This window comes from Synchiropus splendidus, chromosome 12 (assembly GCF_027744825.2).
Source record: "Synchiropus splendidus isolate RoL2022-P1 chromosome 12, RoL_Sspl_1.0, whole genome shotgun sequence".
Lineage (NCBI taxonomy): Eukaryota > Metazoa > Chordata > Actinopteri > Syngnathiformes > Callionymidae > Synchiropus > Synchiropus splendidus.
In genome coordinates this window covers 17,362,549-17,383,196 of record NC_071345.1, presented here as the reverse complement: position 1 = coordinate 17,383,196, position 20,648 = coordinate 17,362,549, and the positions used below count along the sequence as shown (strand labels likewise).

Sequence of the window (20,648 nt, the reverse complement as noted above, 5' to 3'; positions counted from 1 at the left end):
TAAAGTGGAGACCTACCAAACCCCTGCAGAGACAGAACATGCCCACTGGTGCAAAACACATGGAATATGAACAGGAATGAGGAGCAATGACTAAGAGTTAGAGTACATCATCTTAGAATCATCTTAAGTTGTCAAAAAGAACAGCCCACCGATGTTCAACTGACACACTTCATCTACAGTGTGCTAACTTTCAGCACTTGTAACGTCTCTTCCTCTTTTCTCTCCTTTTTAAGTCCCTGACTCCACGTCACTCTGGGAGACTGACAAATACAATCCTGAAATCTTTATTTCAGTTCAGATTCAAAACAATCCAATCAACAATGCTACGAACAAATAGACAACCACCTCATAACTGTTTTTGCAGAGTCAACTCTCCCATGTCCGAGTTTGTAATCCTGGCACGAGAGGTGTTCCAGTTATACATCTGAGTCAGCAGTCAAAAGCAACTAGCTCTACTCAGCCCCTGAACAGCCTAATGGCAGGCCGAACTCTATGGTCGACATTGCAAAACAAGAATGAGAAAGTGAGAGAACATGGGACATTTCTTTGTCTGAGCAGTAGCCTCTTCCTTGTACATGACCGACTGACAGGTAAGCTGGAACAAACGAGCCACAGCAAGATGTTTGGCTGGAGGTTTGGGTAGGGCTGCAAGAGATTAACCATGAAACCGGAGGATTCAAACCGGCCGACCAGCTGATGAGTAGTTTAATGGCGAGGAAACTCCCTTGTAAATCAGGAATGTTTGTCTCATTTGTAGCTACACTGGTGCGGTCAGCGTTATAAAGCGAGAGAAAGCTCAAAGTCCTCCGGATGAATAGTAGATGTTTATCTCAGCGGCTGATAAGTCTGCACGTGTCTTGTATCTGGGGGAGTTGAAGTCAGCCTGCGTGCATGCAGAGGCATGTGTGTTTTGGTGTTTCAATGATGACTGTGCCCACAAATAGAGGAGTGCTATTGAACTGAGACAGCAGAATGATATCACAGTTGGGTGGGCAGGTCATGGTTTGCCAAACACAACTGAACTAATGAGGATTAGAATGCCCGGATCCGGCCAAAGAGACAGTGGAGCTTCTCCAGTCCAACTGCACAGGACCTGGCAGAAACAGCCTTTGCAGCCCGTAAACAAATACCTTTTACTTTTATAAGGCAAGGAGGGATTGGTGTATCGCCTTCTGTAGCTTTTTTCCCTTGTAAAAAATGGTGTAGGATTTATAAGATGCATCGTGCGCGTTGCTGTAAACATGAGCGCACTTGTTTGTAACTTCCTGTGTGTGTATCATTAGAGGTCAAATGGCCCCATGGAAGCAGGTCACAACAGCAGCGGTAAGCCTTACACAATCACCTTCCCCACTGCTTTTTTCTCCCACAGCGTTGAAGTCGACAAATACCTTCATCCATCCGCACCTCTCTCCTCTCGCATGTCTAGTTTTGGCAGCAGTTAAAGAAATGAAAACACTTCCTGTAAACACAAGGTCTGTCAGGAGATAAATGTCCCATTTGGTTTGTTTGTCTCTGTGTGTCTAAACAGTTTAGAGTCCAAGCAAAAACATCGCCAATGTGTTAACCTCATCATGGCTCGTCCTGCTCGCAGCACACATGCTAAGCAACCATTTTCTAGCGTTGCTGGTTGTTGTTTTTTAATATGAGGGAATTGACCGCCCAGAAAATAACCCTCATACAAGCCTATAGCAGATAACTGTCCACTCAAACTTGGAAAACAAAGTTGTGCCAAGGTGTTCAGTTTTGTACGTGTTCAAAAAATGGTAAGAGAAAAGTTATAGAGCCGTAATATACGAATATAATTAATATAGTAATAGATGACAACTAATCCCAAGATGGGGCAGCAGACATTCTTCCTGTTTTTTAAATGCATTTGTGAAGTTCAATGGCTGTTTGCTTCGGTTGTTGAAGTGTGATCAAGATCGATGAACATTCCAGCTGACCCAACCCAAACCCAACCGCCCACACACCAAGTCAGCTCAACTCCGGAGTTCTTCATGGATAGCTGTGCAAATAACCTGAATAATTGTGCTTATTTGAGCAAATTGGGAAGTAAAAATGAATAATGCCGGTGCTTCAGTATGAACATAGAATATATCAATCTGCTGCTGTCTCAAGTAACCAAATTATTGTCTTCAGTTACCCAAAAGAAAACTCTCCAAGTTGGAAAGCCAGGACGCTTGGCTTTTTCTCTAAAACACACTCTGAGAACTGCTTCGTTGTTTGCTTCCTCTAGTAAACAAACTACGTCCAGAGAAAGTCATGCAGTCACTTTCCTGATGGTATCTGTGTTAGCTGGGGACCAAGCTGAGGATAAAGGCTCTGGAGCAGTGAGAAATAATACGAAGGCATCGACATATGCTTAGCCTGCCTGGTAAATGACAAGAGAAGAAACAGGCAGATACAAATGTTAGGCCACATACATGATGGTAGAAGTTGCCAATAAAGTCAGTTATTTGGACAGTTCAGCACTGCCAACCTGAGTGTCTTCACTTGAGAGGACCGGGGCACTGTTAAAAACCCCAGGACCTCAGAGATTGACTTGAGGTGAAAGCATTTTTGGACTCAAGAGTTAAGGATGTGGAAGAGCCATTGTAAGATTTGGTCAATGATTTAGAGCGGTCTGGAAGTAAGAGATGTCACTGGTAAATATGCGTCTTTTGAACACTGCACTTGTATGAAGATACAGGAGGACAGGACGACTGTATTCCCTGATGGGCCATGGTGTACACTGTGACTCTTGTGAAGGACTGTTGAGTCAGAAGAACGAAGGGATGAAGAGAAATTGCCTTACGTGATTGAAACATGTAAAAACCACATACAAGGACAACAAGCCAGAAAAGATGATCAAACAAGTACAATTAATGATGTGAAAAAAAATAAAAATAAAAAAGGTGAAATTGGTTTTTTTTGGGTATATTATCTGATTTTATATGCAGTTTTTTTAAATAACAAAACATAAAACACACATGGATTAAGCATGGTATCAATTCGATATTTTTTCTATTTCTGTTCATTTATTTCAAGGGACAGCAAACCGGCTAACGTTAGCATGCTTTATTTAGATGTTCAGTTTTATAGTTCAACTCTGATCTCATGAGGGAGTCAAAGGGAAGTCAGATCAGTGTATAGCATGTCGACAATTGTTGCCATTCAAGCAAACTAGAAGCAAAAACATCTGTTCACCATTCTGTCACTTGGTTTACCCAGCAATTCCTAAAGATATGGCACCATGTAGTTTCATCGGCCCATTGTTCTACTGGGCCAGAAATATGACCTCATACACTGCCAAGCACGCAAGGCCGAATTAGGATGGGAAGTAAATACCACCACTCTTCTTGTGGACGCTGTGGTACCAGAGACCACTGACTAGACATGTATGAATATTAAACATCTTAAAAACACTAACCATGTTCACAAGTCGAAGCTCTTCTTAATGCTGTGTAAAAGCTCTGTCCTGCCTCCACAAATCTTCAAGACCGCCCTGGATAGGGGACGCCTGTTTGCACATATATGAAGGAGCACAAGTCTCTGGCCCAGCTTTCATCTATTGCATGCCGACCATTTATTTACCCAAATATTTGCAATTAAACTGGTTATAAATGTGGATCCAAGCGAGACATTTGACCAACTGTCCCATTACTTCTTATATATATATAGATATAGCCAGTTTGGGAGATATAGAGAGAGGTATTGAGTCAGAGGTCTCTATTATATCAATGGTGGTCTGTTAGTGTGACGCAGAGTTCGCTGCTGCCCTCTGAGAGCGGTTTATTAGTGCGGTCATCCGGAGGAGGCGGCGGCCTTTAAACTTGACTGCTATAAACAGAAAAAAAAAAGGTTTCTGAGATGGAGTTAGATTAAAAGCTAGGTGATAAGTAATGGGGCTCATTCTAAACTGGAGGTCGTCGCTCGTGAACGAAGGTCGACTAGATAAGCCGGGACGGGCCTCTGCAAAATGATGCAGCTTGTCTGTTGTGATGCTGGTGATGGTCCCTTCTCATACTGTTGAAGTGAATTCCTGTGCTTCACCTCCCACCAATGAGCGTCTATCCGCCACACCGTAGTGCGAAGGGAGCGCTTCCTGTGAGGGTGTGTCGCCCCCAGCACAAAAGCCCCTCTATCTGCACTGTAGCCCCCCGACCCTGACCAAATATATCACTCACTGCTTTTCTATTCACGAACCCCCTGGCGGAGAGCGACCCTCTCGCACTCCTCTTCCGCAACCTTCGACTGTCAGCTTAACTGGAAACAGGAACATGGGCTTCTGTTTCATGGGTTCCAGCTGGAGGCTTCGTCCAACCATGCATTTAACAATAGGAGGTGAATAATACCTTGATGAATCAGACCAGAACGACTGTCCGTGTCGTGTGGAATAAAGCTATCTTGGGTGGATTATACTGCCCTAAAGAGGGATAGCCACAGAGTAATATGGGAGGAAGACTCTCGGAAGGTCATGGGTTTAAAGGTTTTGATATGGATTCCCATACTTCCCTTTGCTGAGTCAGCGAGCTCCGAGCGGACATGTGATATCCGGGTATGATCTCCTAAAGCTGTGAGACTCTAAAACCACCTTAAATGACTTTGAGGAGAAGAGGAGGAGGCAGTGGTCCAAATCTCTGGTTGATGACAGACCATATCTCTCAACCACACCAGCCACCATCGAGGGACAGACGATTTTATCAGTGTTTTCGGGCTCTTAAAGAGTTCATCGTCACAGGTGACGGAGGAATCAGAGGGTCGGATCAGATCCTGGGTTTACTGTAAGCTGCTGATATGCTGGCTATGGGCCCCCATTCTGAGAGCTGTGTTTGGCAAGGACTTGCTTGTCGACACGTTTCATCTTTCATCATGCGCCGGGAGTTTTTGTTTTAATTTCAACTTTCAAGGTGCCAACCTGCTCTCGCTGGAGTTTTCAACAGACAATGAACGGGGGGTTCTTTTATCATGTCTGTTTTCAATCTGGAATTCAGTTCCAAACTCTGACTGTTAAAACCAGGACCAAATGAAGATGCTAACTGAAGCATAACCAAAGAGGAATTAGCCACCAAGACTGCAAACTTCAAATTAATCATCAATGCCATCTCGTCCTATAAATCAGGAAATCCAGTCCTGAAAAGAAAAAAAAAAACTCTGCGCCCACTGCAGCCCTTCCAGGAACAGCTTGGACTCCCCTGCTTTAAATGAATGCAGATCTGATCACAAATATTTGTGGGAGACGTTGAAGCAGGTTGGTTATTGGTTAAACTTGGTTGAAGAGGTCCAAGGCCAGGAGCACTGGATGTCCTCCAAGAACATATGGCCAAGATGAAATCCTCCACAGGAGATTGTTTAAACATGCTCTCCAAGCCTTGGCCGAACATCCTGGACAGCTGTCAGTCATTTGTCTGGAACAGGTCTTGTTATTGGCGCCCATTGTTTGGTCAGACAAAATAGGAAATCATCCATGAAGAGTAGCTTTTGATAACTCTGCACAATGATGGTGATGTCATGTGTTCCAAGCTTCTTCTTTCAAGTCTATGTCAAGTCAGTGTGTCCACACAAAGTCCCATTTCGGTACTGAGATATTCTATTTCAAGTTATTGTCGGATTATGGAACAGTGTGGATGCTCTCACTCACTTATTTCCATGCTCCAATTTTGAGATTACATGTTTTGCCTGTGTTTACCTCTAATTTTAACTATATTTTAACTATATTCCACTAGTATTTGATACAATACAGTATATTTCAAGCCTACACACAGCGCAAATTAGCCTTGGTGTGCTAAAGACTACACTGAAACACTTTGTATTTACAGAGTCAAGTCAAAGTTCAGTACCGATGCGGATAATATTGTTTTTTTTTTTGTTCTCATTAATATTCACCAGCATTCACCACTTCAGTTTCAACACTTCAGTTTGGCCTGTGATGTGTTGTTGACCAATAAGTCCCCCCTTATCATCTAGAGTGAGCATTTCATTGGCACTCACACTAGGACAGAATATGACTGGTTCACTGAAAAGCTACTCACATCGAGTCGTTTCACTGAGGTGGTGCCACATGAGTGAAAGAGGCCGGGGATGTTGTGGCTGGAAAGATAAACAAACAGTGAGTCATCCAAATACCTTTCTTTCCTATCTTCACTTTGAAGACTGAACAAAGTCCCAAACGTCTTTCAAAGTGTTTCATGTGAGAATCTGAAAATCCCATGTGTGTTTGCTGACTGTTTTCTTCCTGATATTGAACTTACAGCATGAATGCAGAGACCTTTTCATGTTAACACTTTGTGCTCAAAGGAGCCAGTTAGTTTATTTGCTTTGTGTACTGAGGCACATGAGCTCGCCTCTCGCACCCATCACATTCAGTTATGCTCTTAAACAAGCTGTTGTCGACCTCCCACGGGCTCAAGCAAACTCTCTCGCACACTGGCTGTCAAACTTCACCAACAGGTGGGATTTTATTTGTTGAAATCTCCCTGCTGTGAAACTCTCTGATACAAATGACTACAGCAGGACTTTTGACCCTCTGTTCTCTCCTGCCCTCGTGCCACAAGTGCATCAGCAAAGATATCCCATTATTATCCCTCATTACACACATATTGTCCATTTTCTTTCTCTTCTCCTTAAGACTTTAAAAGGTCTTAACCGCGACATTAACATTAGTCCTGTTACTGCCCGTCTGTCCAGACTTCATAAAACCATGCATCATGGCAACACCACCATACACAGCTAGATGGATTTAAATAAAATAGATTTATGATGATTTCAAAACTGGGACCCATTTTTCACCGTGCTTACGGCTGTGTACTTTTGTTCCATTCATTGTTCTGAAACATTTTGTGTTGATGTAGTTTTGTCAGTACAGAGATGCATCCTTGTTATAATGAAAGTTAGATTGTGTGAACGATGCAGAACACTCTCATGATCATCTTATGCTGATGCCTTATTCTGCTTGTTCCCATGAGAATTTAGTCGTGGAGTACACAACTGAAAATCCCTATTGAGAGTGGGCACTTAGCCCTTCAATTAAATATTCAACTTTGACATCTTTATTTCAAGGTTGCAGCATGAAAATAGAGATGAAGGCGTACGGTGAAACGTTTGGAAGCAAATTCACTCATCTGACTTCTGAGGTCACCAGTCTGTGGCCATAGTGAAATAGTGAAGCTTTTACAGGTGTTAATCTGATTTACTGGAAATACTCTTCCTCATCTCTCAAGCAACAATGATGATGGTGATGGCTGGGCGTCAACACTGTCATTGAACACCTTTTCTGCTACTCGCGAAGCTCTAGTATGTGCTGCTTGTGGACTGAACTCAGTTTTATTTTCATTTACTCGAGAAATTTCAAATAAACACACCCACAGATGTCACTCCAATTGAAGTTACAGGCGTCTGTCATGTGCCATAGTGCAAAGTAGGAACTACATCTGGCTTCATATTTGCCGCTTGGCTTGTTTAAATTCAGCGATGCTGCCAAATGTTCAATTCTGAAGATGGAGGTCGGAACACAACCAGGGATTATGGCATTAGAGTTCAAGCCACCCAGAATTCCTATTAATTTTCTAGTATACTCACATTGGACATGTGTGAAAGTTTGTTATCATGAAAGTCTTTAGTTTATTATGAGGCACATTGTCAGAGGCTGTAAGAAGTTTGTAAGATATGAAACATCAGGGGTGTTTGGTTTTGGACGACTGGCACAGTGAGTTTGACACAAACAAGTTGATCGTTGCAACTGGCCAGGCTCGGAGCAAATGGAACGTTGCGTTTTTACCATGCTCAGTGACTCATGCCCAGTTCAGTCAACTTGTGTCGCTCCAGTTACAACCGAGCTTGACAAGTCTGACACAAAAAAAAAACGCAAAGTGGAGCGGAAAACTTATGCTGTGAACCAAGATGATGTCTCAGAATTTGAGTATGAGGTTAAAGAAAATAACTTTTTCTGGCCTGTTTTGTTTATTTGACATAAATAAAAATAGTTGTTATTGCTGTGAGTTGAAGATGCTTCCATTTTGTTCTATTTCAAAGAACCTTTTTGCAGTGTATTTGTGTATGATCTCATGCTAATGAACAAATGATGTGAATATTTAAGGTTTTAAATAATAATATGCACATTACTTCAACAATATATTATAATATGTCTCTGGGATTCAGTCAAAAAATGGAATAAAAATAAATAATTCAACGCGCGTCAAGGTCTGAGCGAGTGTTTTATGCGTCGCTGCGCCGCGGAGATCAGCCCACCTCACCTCCCCACCCTCCGACTCCACTCGATTCAAGCTCAAGTTAGACTACTCAGTGTGGTCCCACCCATATTTGAACAGCTTTTGTCAGTGACGGCAGAGGGAAAAAAAAAAAGTCCTTTTCAAAATTCCTCGCCTCCCGCCTGCCTCCCTCCTCCTCAGCATCAAGTGCAGCCTGCGTGGAGCAGCGACTTTCTCCGTGGAAGAGATGAGGGTAGAGGAGCCTGCTGACACCAGCACCTCTGGGATGCACTTTGTTTCCTAGTGGGATCATATTTGCGTCTATCTCGGGGAAAAAACAAACAATACACTGCGGGATTTTGGATACCCATCAATCGGATGCAAGCAGGTAGGACGTCACTGTGGTTTTGAACTCTGATTTGGGAATTTTTTATTTTTTTTTATTTACGTTCTAAATATGACTAGTAATATTTTTGTTGAAAGTTTGTTTTTCTTATTTTGTCGAGTTAAGTTGGATGTCTTAAATGTTTTAATTTCAAAATGAATGAAAACATTGTTCAAATTGTTCATTAAATGAAGTGAATTTACATATAAATTTGCTTTTCCTAGCGACTTTTCTTGAGCGTAAAATGAAACTGGATGAAAGTAGATTAAACCGTGTGTAAACTGTGTTGAACCCGAGATGTTGAGGTGAACAGATTCGGAACCAGAGCGCCTTCTATTGGCCTTTTTAGAAGTGCAATTATAGTGGCATTAAAAGAACCAATTGCTGACTATTGTGGAAAACTCTGTGGCACTGTGTCTCTTTCCTGACACCATTATTTTATCCCCCAAAGTCACAGCCTACGGAAACCAGGATCATTTGCTCGAGTGAAGCTGGAAACGTGCCCAAGTCACTTTGTTGTGTCAGCAAAAAACACAGAAAACTAGATGAGCAAGTCACATATAAAATGGAATAACAAGAGTTTTGCAAATCTTCAGGTTTTAACTGAAATGATGGACTTATTCCTCTGCTGGAAACTCGAGGGTGACTGGTATATTCTCATTTAGTGACACGTGTTTTACAGCTCCTGTGGTCTTGTATTTCATTGCTCTCTGTCTTGAGCTGCTACATGTTGGTGACTGTGGATTGTTTTATGAGACGGAGTGGTGAAGCGACTCCCTTGTTTCCTTGTTTGGGTCTGATTTTTTTTTATTTTTTATGGTGAATAGACTCTTAAAGCGGATGATAAAAGCACATAGTTGGTCAGCGGCTGATGGCCCCACATTCCGCCTGTCAGCTGCGTCTCCTGAGGCCTTCAATAATATTCTGGCTGGGTTTCACTCGCATGTTATTCCTGCCAGACCAGGCTCCATTTAGCCAGTCAGAGATCCCGTCTGAAGCGCCTCACTTTTCTGATGCCATCTGAGTTGCAGCTCTGCAGTGACGCAACGATCTGCTGAGAGAGTCAGTTTGACTGGGTTATTTTCTCTTCTAGCTGTGAGGAGTATTGGCAGCGAGCTGTCTGCAGCTGAGCAGAGTGGAGTCCTAGAAACCAGATATGGTCATTAACTGAGAGGCAAGGTTAACCACTGTGGCGAACCTCCAAGCCACTGTCTCAGCTCACCCTGAGTTCATCCTCTCCTCCGACACGGCTTAGACTGAGACCGATCTGCTGCTATTGCACGAGCACTTTCAAACATTCTAACTCCTATTTTGTCTCCAGTGTTGAATATTAATAGCTGCTCCAAAACTGAGTCGCTCACTAAACACATGTTAGGAGAAACTCTGCCATCACGTGGCTATAAGTGGAACTACACGCTTCGTCGGTCAATTTCAATGATGGCTAGTATATAGTTTTCCTTCTTTGTTTCAATGTTTCTCTGTACACCAGTCAAGTGGAAAAATAAGTAGCATTGTATTTATTTTTGTTGTAACGCATCTGCGTGAAATACAATTTAAATGAAGGTTGAATGCTGAGTATTAACGTTGCTGGTGTATTTTTTTATTTTGTTTTGTTTTTTTTATGTACCAGAGATTACTGGGAACTGGAGACATTTGTTTTCGCGAAGCTTTTAGTATTCAGTAAATACTAAAGTCCGTTAAATAATCAAGGGCTGGAACTGTAATGAGCTTAGTTGGACTGCAGGTGGCAGCAGCGCCGCCGCGCTCCTTCCACACGCAGGAGGCGTGAGGAAGAAACTATGAAGCAACGACACAGTCAGTACTGTAGAGACCAAGACACCAGAAATGATATATGGCTTTCACATGTTTGGCAGGATGGCTTACAAAAACACAATGTTTGGTCGTCTGATTTTAGAGGGACGTTCAACTCATAAATAAACAGTGTCCTTTCAAAGCAAATTACAATTTGCAGATGTTAAAAGAGTTTTCTTTTCCGTAAATATTTTTCAGTTTTCTCAGTGTGTGACTGGCCTGAGAGACTATGAAGCGCCTGGGTCTCCTTCTCATATTCTGTTATGTGTTAAATTGGCCTTTATTCCTACTCCATTGCAGTCATACTCTTCTGTCTGTCTTCTGTCTGTTCCGTCCACTTCCCTACCAGTTGTTGATCAAGTGGTCTCTGTCTTGTTTCCACTCCAGAGCCAGGCCCAAGTTCACAATGGGCCCCATACACATGTGCGTCCTGCTCACGGTGGCGCTGCTGGCTGTGGCGGTGGCTGCCGAGATGACCACTGACGACGCCTACACCTGGCCACAGTGGAAGGTTCCTTTGGTGAGGAATCGGCGCACTTTACCTCTCAGTAGCCCCAACTTCTCTGCGCGCCCCCAAGCTGAACTGAGCGGCACCTGCGGGATCGAGTGTCAGCGCCGCCTTCCGACGCCGTCGCTGGACGACCTGGAGCAGCTGCTGTCCTACGAGACGTTTTACGAGAACGGCACCCGCACGTACACCGCAGTGTCGGTGCAGGGGCTGAACGAAGCGACGGCTCATCCGGCAAACGACTCCTCCCACTCGCGACGAAAGAGAGAGGTCTACGGCACTGACACTCGCTTCACCATCTCTGACAAGCAGTTCTCAACCAAGTACCCCTTCTCGACCTCAGTCAAGATCTCCACAGGATGTTCCGGGGTTCTGGTCTCGCCGAAACACGTGTTGACCGCCGCCCACTGCATCCACAACGGGAAGGATTATTTAGACGGAGTTCAGAAGCTGCGGGTGGGAATCCTGAAGGAGAAATCCCGAAGAGGGAAAGGAGGCAAAGGGAAAGGAGGGCGAGGGAAAAGGAGGAAGGGGGAGAGCGCAAAAGAGGAGACCCAGGAGAAGGAGGAGAAAGGAGAGCGTAAGGGAAAAGGAAAAGGCAGGAAGGGTCGGAGCCGCCGCAGTGTTGAAGTCGAAAAGCCCTCTTTTAAGTGGACCAGGGTGAAGAAGACGCAGTTGCCCAAAGGCTGGTTCAAGGGCGTGTCGGACGGCCTGGCAGCAGATTACGACTACGCTGTCCTGGAGTTGAAGAGGCCACCCAAGGTCAAGCACATGGACCTGGGCGTGGTTCCGTCGATTAAAAAACTCCCGGCTGGAAGGATTCACTTCTCCGGCTTTGACGACGACCGACCGGGCAACCTGGTGTACCGCTTCTGCTCCGTCTCCGAGGAGTCCAAAGATCTGCTCTACCAGTACTGCGATGCTAAACCCGGCTCCAGCGGCTCCGGCGTCTACATCCGCCTCAAAGAGCCCGGCAAGAAGAAGTGGAAGCGCAAGATCGTCGGGGTGTTCACCGGCCACCAGTGGGTGGATGTCAACGGTAACGGCCTGCAGCAGGATTACAACGTGGCCGTGAGGATAACGCCCCTCAAGTACGCTCAGATCTGCTACTGGGTCCACGGCGACTCGAGCGAGTGCATGGTAGCCTAGGTACCTAAGATTCTTGCAGCGCCCCGCCCAGCAGTGCCCCTCCCCCCCTCCATCCAAAGCCTTTCGCCAACTCCGGCTCCATCAACAACACAGACTCCGTGTTGAGACTGGACAGCACTTCAAGAGAACTGTGGCTTGTCGTTTTTCTAATTTATTTTTGCTTAAAAAAAATCAAGAAAAAAAATCTGTATTTTCATGTGTCGATAGTTTGGTCCAAACTGAGGTTTGGCTTTTTAACATTTCTACTGGAAGATGCGTAGACGCAACGTCTCGGTCCAAAAATGTCAGAGTTCTTCACAGTGAAGAAAATGAAACACTTGCCCTGAACAAACCGATTTTTTTTTTTTAAATAAGCGCGGATCTTTAGTAGCCAGATATTTGTGATGTTGTTTCAGTGATGTGCACATATTCACATGGTGCTTCTCCAGAAAACGTGGTGCTTATTTATGGAATTGTATGCATTTTTATTCGGGGTGAGTCTGTTTGGAATATATTTTGACAGCCAAGTACTGTAACTATGTATTTAACGGAATGGTTCAACATGGACTGACTGTTAGTGTTTTAACTTTCTCCATTTTTTTTTCTCTAAAAGACAAATATTGCTGTATAGTGACAAATCGGGAGTGTACTTTTTGTCGTTGACTTTTCCTGACTATTAAAACATTTCAAGACCAAATACAAGTTTGAAGATTTACCAACCATTAAAAAAAGATTGCCATTTGGGTGCGTGTCTTTGTGTGTGTCTGAGAGCAACATCCTCAATGCACATCATTACGACCATCTGCGTAAGGCTTTGTGCACACAGGACGCACATTTTTCGTGCAACTGTTTTTTTTTCAAACTTGCGTTTTTTTATGGAAGAGGATTAGGGCCAGTAAAGAAAAAAAATTGGCAGAATTCTGGACCCTGCACAGGTCCTCTAAACTTTACAGTCATTCGTTAATTTCTGCAAGTTTTTAGACTTTGGGAGGCAACCAGAGTGCCAGGAGGAAGCCCCCCCACAAGGAGGGGCTTCAAACCCATGACCCGCCCATATGTTTGTACTGTACCTATGAAGATACACAATGGAATGTTTTGTCATTTTGTGGCGTCTTTTATCCAAAAGTAGTGGATTACAGAGCAACAGAAACTACTGCAGTTGATCCGCCATTTAATTTATTGCACCCCAAGGGGTTTACATGCAAAGGAGAGGGGCATCATAAAGAAAATAATTTAAACAAAAATACAATTTGTTTTATCCCATTTGAACTCAGACATGAAAACCACAACGTTTCTCGCTTACACTGCAACAGAACCGGCGCCAGCAGATACGGACGACGTACTGATACCAAATCAAGAAAGGTTTCTGCATCAGATACAGTTTCTCCCATGTTGGCTTGTCAAACAGCTCAGACAAACAAAAGGTGAAATGACACGTCAGACACTCCTGCTTTTGCGCTGTCATCACATGACTGGAGTGCAGTGTGCGCACTAGATGAATCGGACAATACACCACAGTACAGAACCAACACCGACCGACGAGAATTGTACGAAGATGTTTTATGAGGAATGAAACGCATGAAGCTGATCCATACATCAAAACATTTCCAAGATATTTTAAATCGCATGCATCTCCATAGCAGAGCTTGGTTTTAACCAGGATGGATCTGCTGGTTTGGATTATTGAATATTGCTAACCAAATAAAGCTGGTTAATGATGGTGGTTTAAATACAGGGCTTAGTTTGTTCTGATAGTTAGCAGTAAGTAGAAGCACGCTGGAGCTGCCACAAACAAAAACACTCGACGCAAAGAGAACAAGAAATAAAGTCAAAAAAAAAAAAAAACAAGTTCAAAATCACACACTTTGCAGTTCTGGGATGTTTGAGAAGCCCACAGAGGTTGGGTCGGAATATACATAATATCAATCAGAGAGCAATATCTTTTCCAAATATGCTGTAATGAGGAAGTCGAAGAACACTCACACAACTTTTACAGGTTCATTTCAGATTTACATTTATATTCTCTTCAACTGACAGACACAGTAGAGACCCAGAGAAATCTATGTACAATAAATGGGACCTTTCTGTAAACAAGACGCAATAATTCTGCAAAAAACTACAAGGGCTTCATCGACCTCTCTCAGCCAACCAGAGTGGGACACAGAAGAGCACCTCTTCTGTCATGAGGGACTGAGGGGGGCAGGGGGCGGGACACCAAAACACATCCATCATTCAACACTAGAATCTGAACACTTACGTCATCACGTTCTCTCACTGCAGTTATTTTTCTGACATCTACATGGACACACGTTTGAGGTTTTTTTTTTTTTCTCATATACATAGAATCCGCAATGGTTCACTTTCACAGTTTGTGCTACGACATCACACGGGGGAGGAGGACAGGTGAGGGGGTGAGGCGGGTGGAGAGAGAAGGCTGCTGAGCGTCGCTGGCATCCTGAGATGTAAACAGACACCAGGTCAGAGGGTCCAGCTGCGTGAGAACACACCAGAGATGAAATCAACTTTTCAAAGACCCCAGGTATTTGCTGTCTGATCTCTTGTGCCCTGAGCTCCTACTTTGGGTGTTATAAGAAGTCCTTGAGGTCGAGTTCTGCCAGAGGGTCCTTGGGTTTTTTGGGACTTTGACTGGCAGGTGCTGTGGAGATCTGCAGGTACACAAATATTTTTAAATGTCTATCCATCCTCACCAGACCAGCATATTCAGTGGCACAAGGGAATGTTTGTAGCTGTTCATACTGGCTTACAAAATCTGACGAGAGAAAACCTTAATTTGAGGAAAAACTCATTTTTTTAAGGGACATATAGAAAATGAGTTTTTGCCCAAACAATCAGAAAAAAATCAAGAATTGAATAAATCAGTTAAATGCATTGAAAGTTATCTTGATCAATACTTTTTATTCATTTAAAAATAAGTGATTTAATAATAAATACATAATTTGGAAAATAAAACTCTTAAAATATAAATAAAAATGCATAAATAAAAATGCATGGTACCCCAAAAACCAGACAAATATTCACTGTTTTAGTAGTACAATGAATGGAACAGTGAAGTAACAGTAAAGTATGCATTTATTGAACCAATTTATACCTTTATATTAATGTATTTTTATTAGTGCAACATTATTACTTATACCATAATGTTATTTCATTACTGTAGAATATGCATTAAAACATTTTAATGTATTATTATGATTCATTTATTTTGGATTTTTAATTTTGCTGTAGCCAAGATGCTCTTCCGAGTGTGATTTTATTATTTTACAAATACAGTTTTGTGACAAGAAAATCTACAGGATGAGTAACCCTTGATATTTAAAACTAAAATGCAGGTATGTTGTTACCGGCGCTCCAGGGGCAGCAGCTCCGGGTGCAGCTCCAGCAAATGGTGGTCTCATCATGGGCTGACCCATCATTGGCTGCCCCATCATGGGCGGCATCATGGGGGCGCCAGGTCCTCCAGCAGCAGCCTGGAAAAAGCATGTCATTTGAAATAAAAATAATAGTCATCATCATCACAGCTGTGACGAATAACTCACCATGGTGAATCCTGGCTGTGCGCTCATTGGGGCTACCATTGGTCCACCAGGGGGCGCTGCTCCCGGCGCTCCAGGTGCTGCTCCAGACTAGAGAGAATGAAAAAAAAAAAACAAGTCACGACCACAGGCATCCAGCATGGCTCCATTGACAAACAGCAACACATTCCCTTAATTTACCATGGGGGCTCCTGGTGTTGCCCAGCTGGTTGGGGCCACTTGAGGGGTCCAGTTGGCACCTCCTGTCAACTTCCTCTCACTCAGGGGGTCTCTGAGATGAAATGAGAAATTGTATAATCAACTTCCTGGTTGCAAAACATCTCATGACTTGTTCCAAAAATTAGATTTCCGTCAGTATAAGGCTACTCTACTACTGTATATTGTGTGTACCACAGGGGTTGGACAAAATAATGCAAACACCTTAAAGCTAAAAAAGTTTTAAGGTGTTTCCATTATTTTATCCAAACACTGCATGTCAGAATGACCGTGATGTCAACTTCTCTTTATCCAACCTCTTTGTTTTGTTTTAAATGTTGCATTTTCCTTAATGTATTTACACGTATGCAAAATAGATAAAGTAACTTGTTTTGCTTCATGATTTTAGTTATTTGTGTTCTTTCACCATTGTTTTTCTCAGATGTGTTTTATAATTCCAACTTTGATACATAAAACAATAATTATACCAAAAAAAAAGTTTTAAGAAGACATCACATCTTGGTCAAGACTCCTGTGACATTAACGTATATAAAGAGGACGACTGTACTGTCCTCATCTGTGAACTTACTTTTTCTTCACTCCCAGATCTGAAACCAAAAGATGCAGATGAAAGATGCGTTAAAGTTTCTGGCCACAACGTTTGCTGATGGGATGTTGCACAATAACTGCAGTCTACCTCCGACCAGGTTAGCCAGCGACGAGTCCAGATCTCCCCCGACAGTTTTGGTGGGGGGCGGGGTGGGAGGGGGCGCCGCAGTGACGCTCTCTACAGCCACCGGAGTGCCCATGCTGCCTGCTGCACTCCCGCCTGTGCTGCCGCCAGAGCTCTGGGGCGTCACCGCCGGCATCAGCAAGTCGCCTAGTCCGTCAAACACTGAAGCAAAGGGGTGGGAATAGAGGGAACTTAGACATTATATTGTCATCAATGCATAATGTTTATACGCAGGCAGTGGGGCAGGTGAAAACCAGGCGAGGTGACAGGGAACAACACGGCCTGCGCCGGTCACCAACTGCACTTAACATGCGCAAGATACTTAATTATAAAGGGAAAAAAAACAGAACGGATTTGTCTTTTAAAAATCATAGTTCCGTTCAAGTGAGAAACTGCTTTTAACCAGGTGTCACCCACATTTTGAACGATTCCATCTTAAAAGACGCATCGGCGGCTGCATTAGCTACAGGCTAAATAAACGTAACTGATCCCTGAACAGTTTTTCTCAATGAAAACTCTGACCGATGAGAACTGGTACTCAACTGGTATCCGATTTCATTTGACTTGTTGCTGCGAAGCAAAAACACATAGTCAGCACTTGTTGTGGAATGTTACATAATGATGTGTTGAGCCCAATTCGCAAGCTCTCAAAAATGTGAGCAAACGTGTCAACCTGCTTTTAAAGGGATCAAAACAGTCTGAAGAATTGTGGTAAGTGACATGTTTCAATGTTATTGTGATAAGATATCTTTCACTGTCTTGTCATTTTGATGGACAATTTCAACCATGTTCAGAGAGTCCCGCTGTCATATCCTGATTTTATATTGGTTTTATTTTGTTGGCTTGCATCCTGTTCCTGTCTCTCAGTGAGCTTCACAGACCTGCCGCACGTGTTGCTGGGGAACACAGCTGCACACAATCTGCTGATCGACCAGCACCTGAGCTTCTGTGGCCGTCAAGACCTCGTGGCTTCCAGCAACATGTGCCAGATCATCATTGCTTCTCTGAGAAAGTTCAGCCTCCGTTCTTGTTCTTCATTCTGCTGCTTTCTCTGCTGTCTGCCATTAGCTTTTTATGCGCAGTGTGTGAGTCGTGATCACCACTTGTCTTTTTCTTTCACTTCCTCCCCTCCCCCATTTGTTACACCTTGGTTCCTGTTTGGATTCATGTTGGCTTTTCAGATCTTTCTGAGATTTGGACTCCTTGTTTACATTATTATTATTATTATTATTATTATTATTTTATTTATTATTTCCCCCCCTCGCACTTGGATTCTGCCTCCCATGAATCATTACACCCACTTTCACACACACATTTCACACATATATTCATGAATTTTATTCTTTAAATGATCCCAAGATATCACAGTATACCTCTTTAAACTCAGTAAATAAAACATTTTAAGTTAAAAACACGATTTTTAAGCCTGTCCTGCAGTTTCACAAACCACCCTTCGAGTCCAAAGACTCTGTTTTGTTGAGTGTCACAAGCAGCTGATGATGATCACTCAAACCCTTGCAGAATCAATAAGTTCCCACACAATTTAGCTGGAATTATTTGCTCTTTTTGGTGAAAAAATACTTTTATTTTTATGTCATATGTCTTACATAATAAGGATGTATTAAAATGGCTGGTCTGTCCCATGTAATCCCCTTAATTTCCTTGCTGTTCAGTCATCGATCTAAATATTGATAAATATGTGTCATTATATTCAACATTGTGGGAATCTAAAATGAGCACGCAACAGTGATGACACGTGGCTAAAAATCAGTGGTTGGGAGGACAGTGCAGTTATTGCCTCATGCAGGAGAAAGCCAGTTTCAACATGCAGCCCTGAAACATCCTAAAAAACTGGAGAGAATAGTCTGAACTGCACATGCTGTCATTTACCACGCGCTTGAACTCACCATGTACATATTAGAAGAAGCAAGCAATGACCCAGAGAAGAGGAAGGGGGTGTGAAAGAAGGAAACATGGGGGTGGGAGATGTGCAGCAGAAACCAAATTAGAGAGAGAGAAAGAAGTGTCAGTTGTGTAAACGTGAGTGAGTGATTCAGGGGTGAAGAGCAAGAGAACAAATTGCAGTGAGAGAGAAAGCAGTGCAGAGCAGTTAAGCAGGAACAAGAGTGTTACGTAAGAAGGAGGACAGCAGCGTGTCAGCGTGTGTCAGTCGTGCACAAGTCAAGCTCTCAGCACGAACATCAGCAGCAGCATCACACTGCTCCTGGAGATACAACGACCAGGCTCCACCACGCAACCTACATCAACTTTTAACCGCGCTAAACAGACTCCTAAAACAATCCTGAGACAGTCGATGAAAATCTGAAGCATCCTCTTACTTGATGCATCGAATCCACCAGAGGGAGCTGCTGCCACAGCTGCTGGCTCTGGTGCTGCTGCAGTGACTGGTGCCAGTGGTACCACCGGAACTGCAGCAGGTACTGGGGGCGTTGGCGATGGTAGAGAGCCAAGAGTGTCAAAGCCTGATTCCAGAAGATCATTCTGCACTTGTGCCGGAGCCAGTGCCGTGGCGGCGGTAGGCGCCAGGGTGGGCGACATTAAACCTGTGAATAATCACAAAAATATCTGAGTAGATATCAAGACTCAACATGGTAACCAAAGAGAGCCAAGATCAACAAGTTTTTTTTCAGTCAGTGCTTGACTCTGTACATCACAAGGTTAAAAGCAGGAATTAAAAGGTAGAGTACTTTGATGGCACAGAATCTATTGTGATGAGTTGGAGCATCTCAAAAATCTGGTCTGCAGTGGTCACAGCAGATGAAAAGCTGGCAGCAGAAGAATAACCTGCCACAGTCTCATGCGGTTTATAGATCCATTTGGGGAACAAATGCAGGAGAAATTGATAGACAGGCGTTTCCATCGCATAGCTGGGTTAGGGTTAATGATGTTTTCATTATTTAAGAAAGAAGCAGAGAGTGATTTTTGATGGGTGGATACACTAATTAATACAACACATTGCTCAGTAGTCCAGTGACTGTAGAGTAGTGGGGATGACCTTTGAACTTTGCAAGCCTGGCTCATTCCCTATTGTCTTCTTTGTGAACTTGGTGGCACTTCCATCCCTACTTCATTCTTCTATTGAGTTCTATAGAGTAGTTTGTTGTACAAAATGTCATCTATTGACAGTCATGCTCCTTACAAGAGCTGTATACTACGTGTTTAAACACAAAGGCATTAAACTGCACCTAGCTAGGCTGCGACAGTATGTGTATTACGGCTGCCACCTTCTAATAACATTCGGCTATGCAGTTTCATGTGGGGATTCTTATGTTTCCATTGTTAAACAACACTTAAATAAAGTTTTAAAGGGCTTTTATATTACTCATGATACATATGTATCTACAATAAGCTGATAGCCGTGAATAAGAAAAAAATGAATAAAATAGACTTGTAAGTGTATCGTCAATGTACTATCCAGACTGTCCCCACCAGAGGCTCAGACTGTTGCATCAGGCCCAGGCTTTGCATGACTGTACCACTGCAGACCACTACTCTTAATCCACACACGGTAAGGAACTTTGTGAAGGATAACCAGGGACAGGAGCAAAAGACATTGTGGACAAAAAGCTTTTACATTTCCATTTGACCATTTGATGAGTCATTTGTCCCATACTGAAAACCCACTGCTCAGGCCAAGATGACTTGCTCCTTACTTCCAAGTGCATCTTTCTAATTGCTTTCAATGAGCATAATGGTCTCCCATTGATCCATTCAGACTGGCACAGCCAAGACCTCCATTTACCTCCCAGCAGGTCATCTCCCGGTCCTCCTGGGGCAGAACTTTGTGTCTGTTCCACAGGGCCACCGAAGGAGTCTGCAGGGTCCAGAAGGCAGCATGGAAGGTACAAAGGGGTTAGAAGTGGACTACACATGACAACAGCAAAGGGTAAATGTCACATCATGGTCGATGATCTGGGAAGGGACGGAACATGACCAGTCAACATATGAAAAATAAATAACATGTATTTCCGTCAAATCCAGATTTTTTAAAATACATTTAAATTAAAAAAATTGTGCCTTCTAGAGCCAGAGACAGTTTGTGGATTGAAACAACTAGGTCACCTGCTCACCAACCTTCCAGAAGTTCTTAAATGCTCTTGTAGTACGTCTATGCTACTGAGCGGAG

At 43.2% G+C, this 20,648-nt stretch overlaps 2 protein-coding genes across 10 annotated transcripts in view; one reads left to right on the top strand and one right to left on the bottom strand.

The window, feature by feature from the left end:
• The first annotated feature begins 8,404 nt into the window (after window positions 1–8,404).
• On the top strand, window positions 8,405–12,888 carry prss35 (serine protease 35). Its single transcript, XM_053880546.1, has 2 exons — window positions 8,405–8,574; window positions 10,771–12,888. The coding sequence occupies exon 2, from the start codon at window positions 10,790–10,792 to the stop codon at window positions 12,038–12,040; it is 1,251 nt and encodes a 416-aa protein (XP_053736521.1). The 5' UTR covers window positions 8,405–8,574; window positions 10,771–10,789; the 3' UTR covers window positions 12,041–12,888.
• A 1,128-nt stretch (window positions 12,889–14,016) lies between these two features.
• Window positions 14,017–20,648, bottom strand: part of snap91a (synaptosome associated protein 91a) — a 33,576-nt gene continuing 26,944 nt past the window's right edge. For 8 of the 9 annotated variants that reach the window (XM_053880535.1, XM_053880538.1, XM_053880539.1 and 5 more), the window contains 9 exons: window positions 20,265–20,336; window positions 18,841–19,065; window positions 16,466–16,663; window positions 16,358–16,376; window positions 15,754–15,844; window positions 15,577–15,663; window positions 15,382–15,507; window positions 14,597–14,685; window positions 14,017–14,510 (listed from right to left, as the gene is read on the bottom strand). In XM_053880535.1, the coding sequence (XP_053736510.1) occupies window positions 14,605–14,685; window positions 15,382–15,507; window positions 15,577–15,663; window positions 15,754–15,844; window positions 16,358–16,376; window positions 16,466–16,663; window positions 18,841–19,065; window positions 20,265–20,336 (899 nt within the window). In that variant the 3' untranslated portion in view covers window positions 14,017–14,510; window positions 14,597–14,604. The remainder of the gene's footprint in view (window positions 14,511–14,596; window positions 14,686–15,381; window positions 15,508–15,576; window positions 15,664–15,753; window positions 15,845–16,357; window positions 16,377–16,465; window positions 16,664–18,840; window positions 19,066–20,264; window positions 20,337–20,648) is intronic. The other variant, XM_053880536.1, reaches the window with a different exon arrangement.

Excerpts from the sequence above, each read along its gene's own strand:
- prss35 (XM_053880546.1), top strand. The coding sequence starts at position 10,790 with ATGGGCCCCATACACATGTGCGTCCTGCTCACGGTGGCGCTGCTGGCT.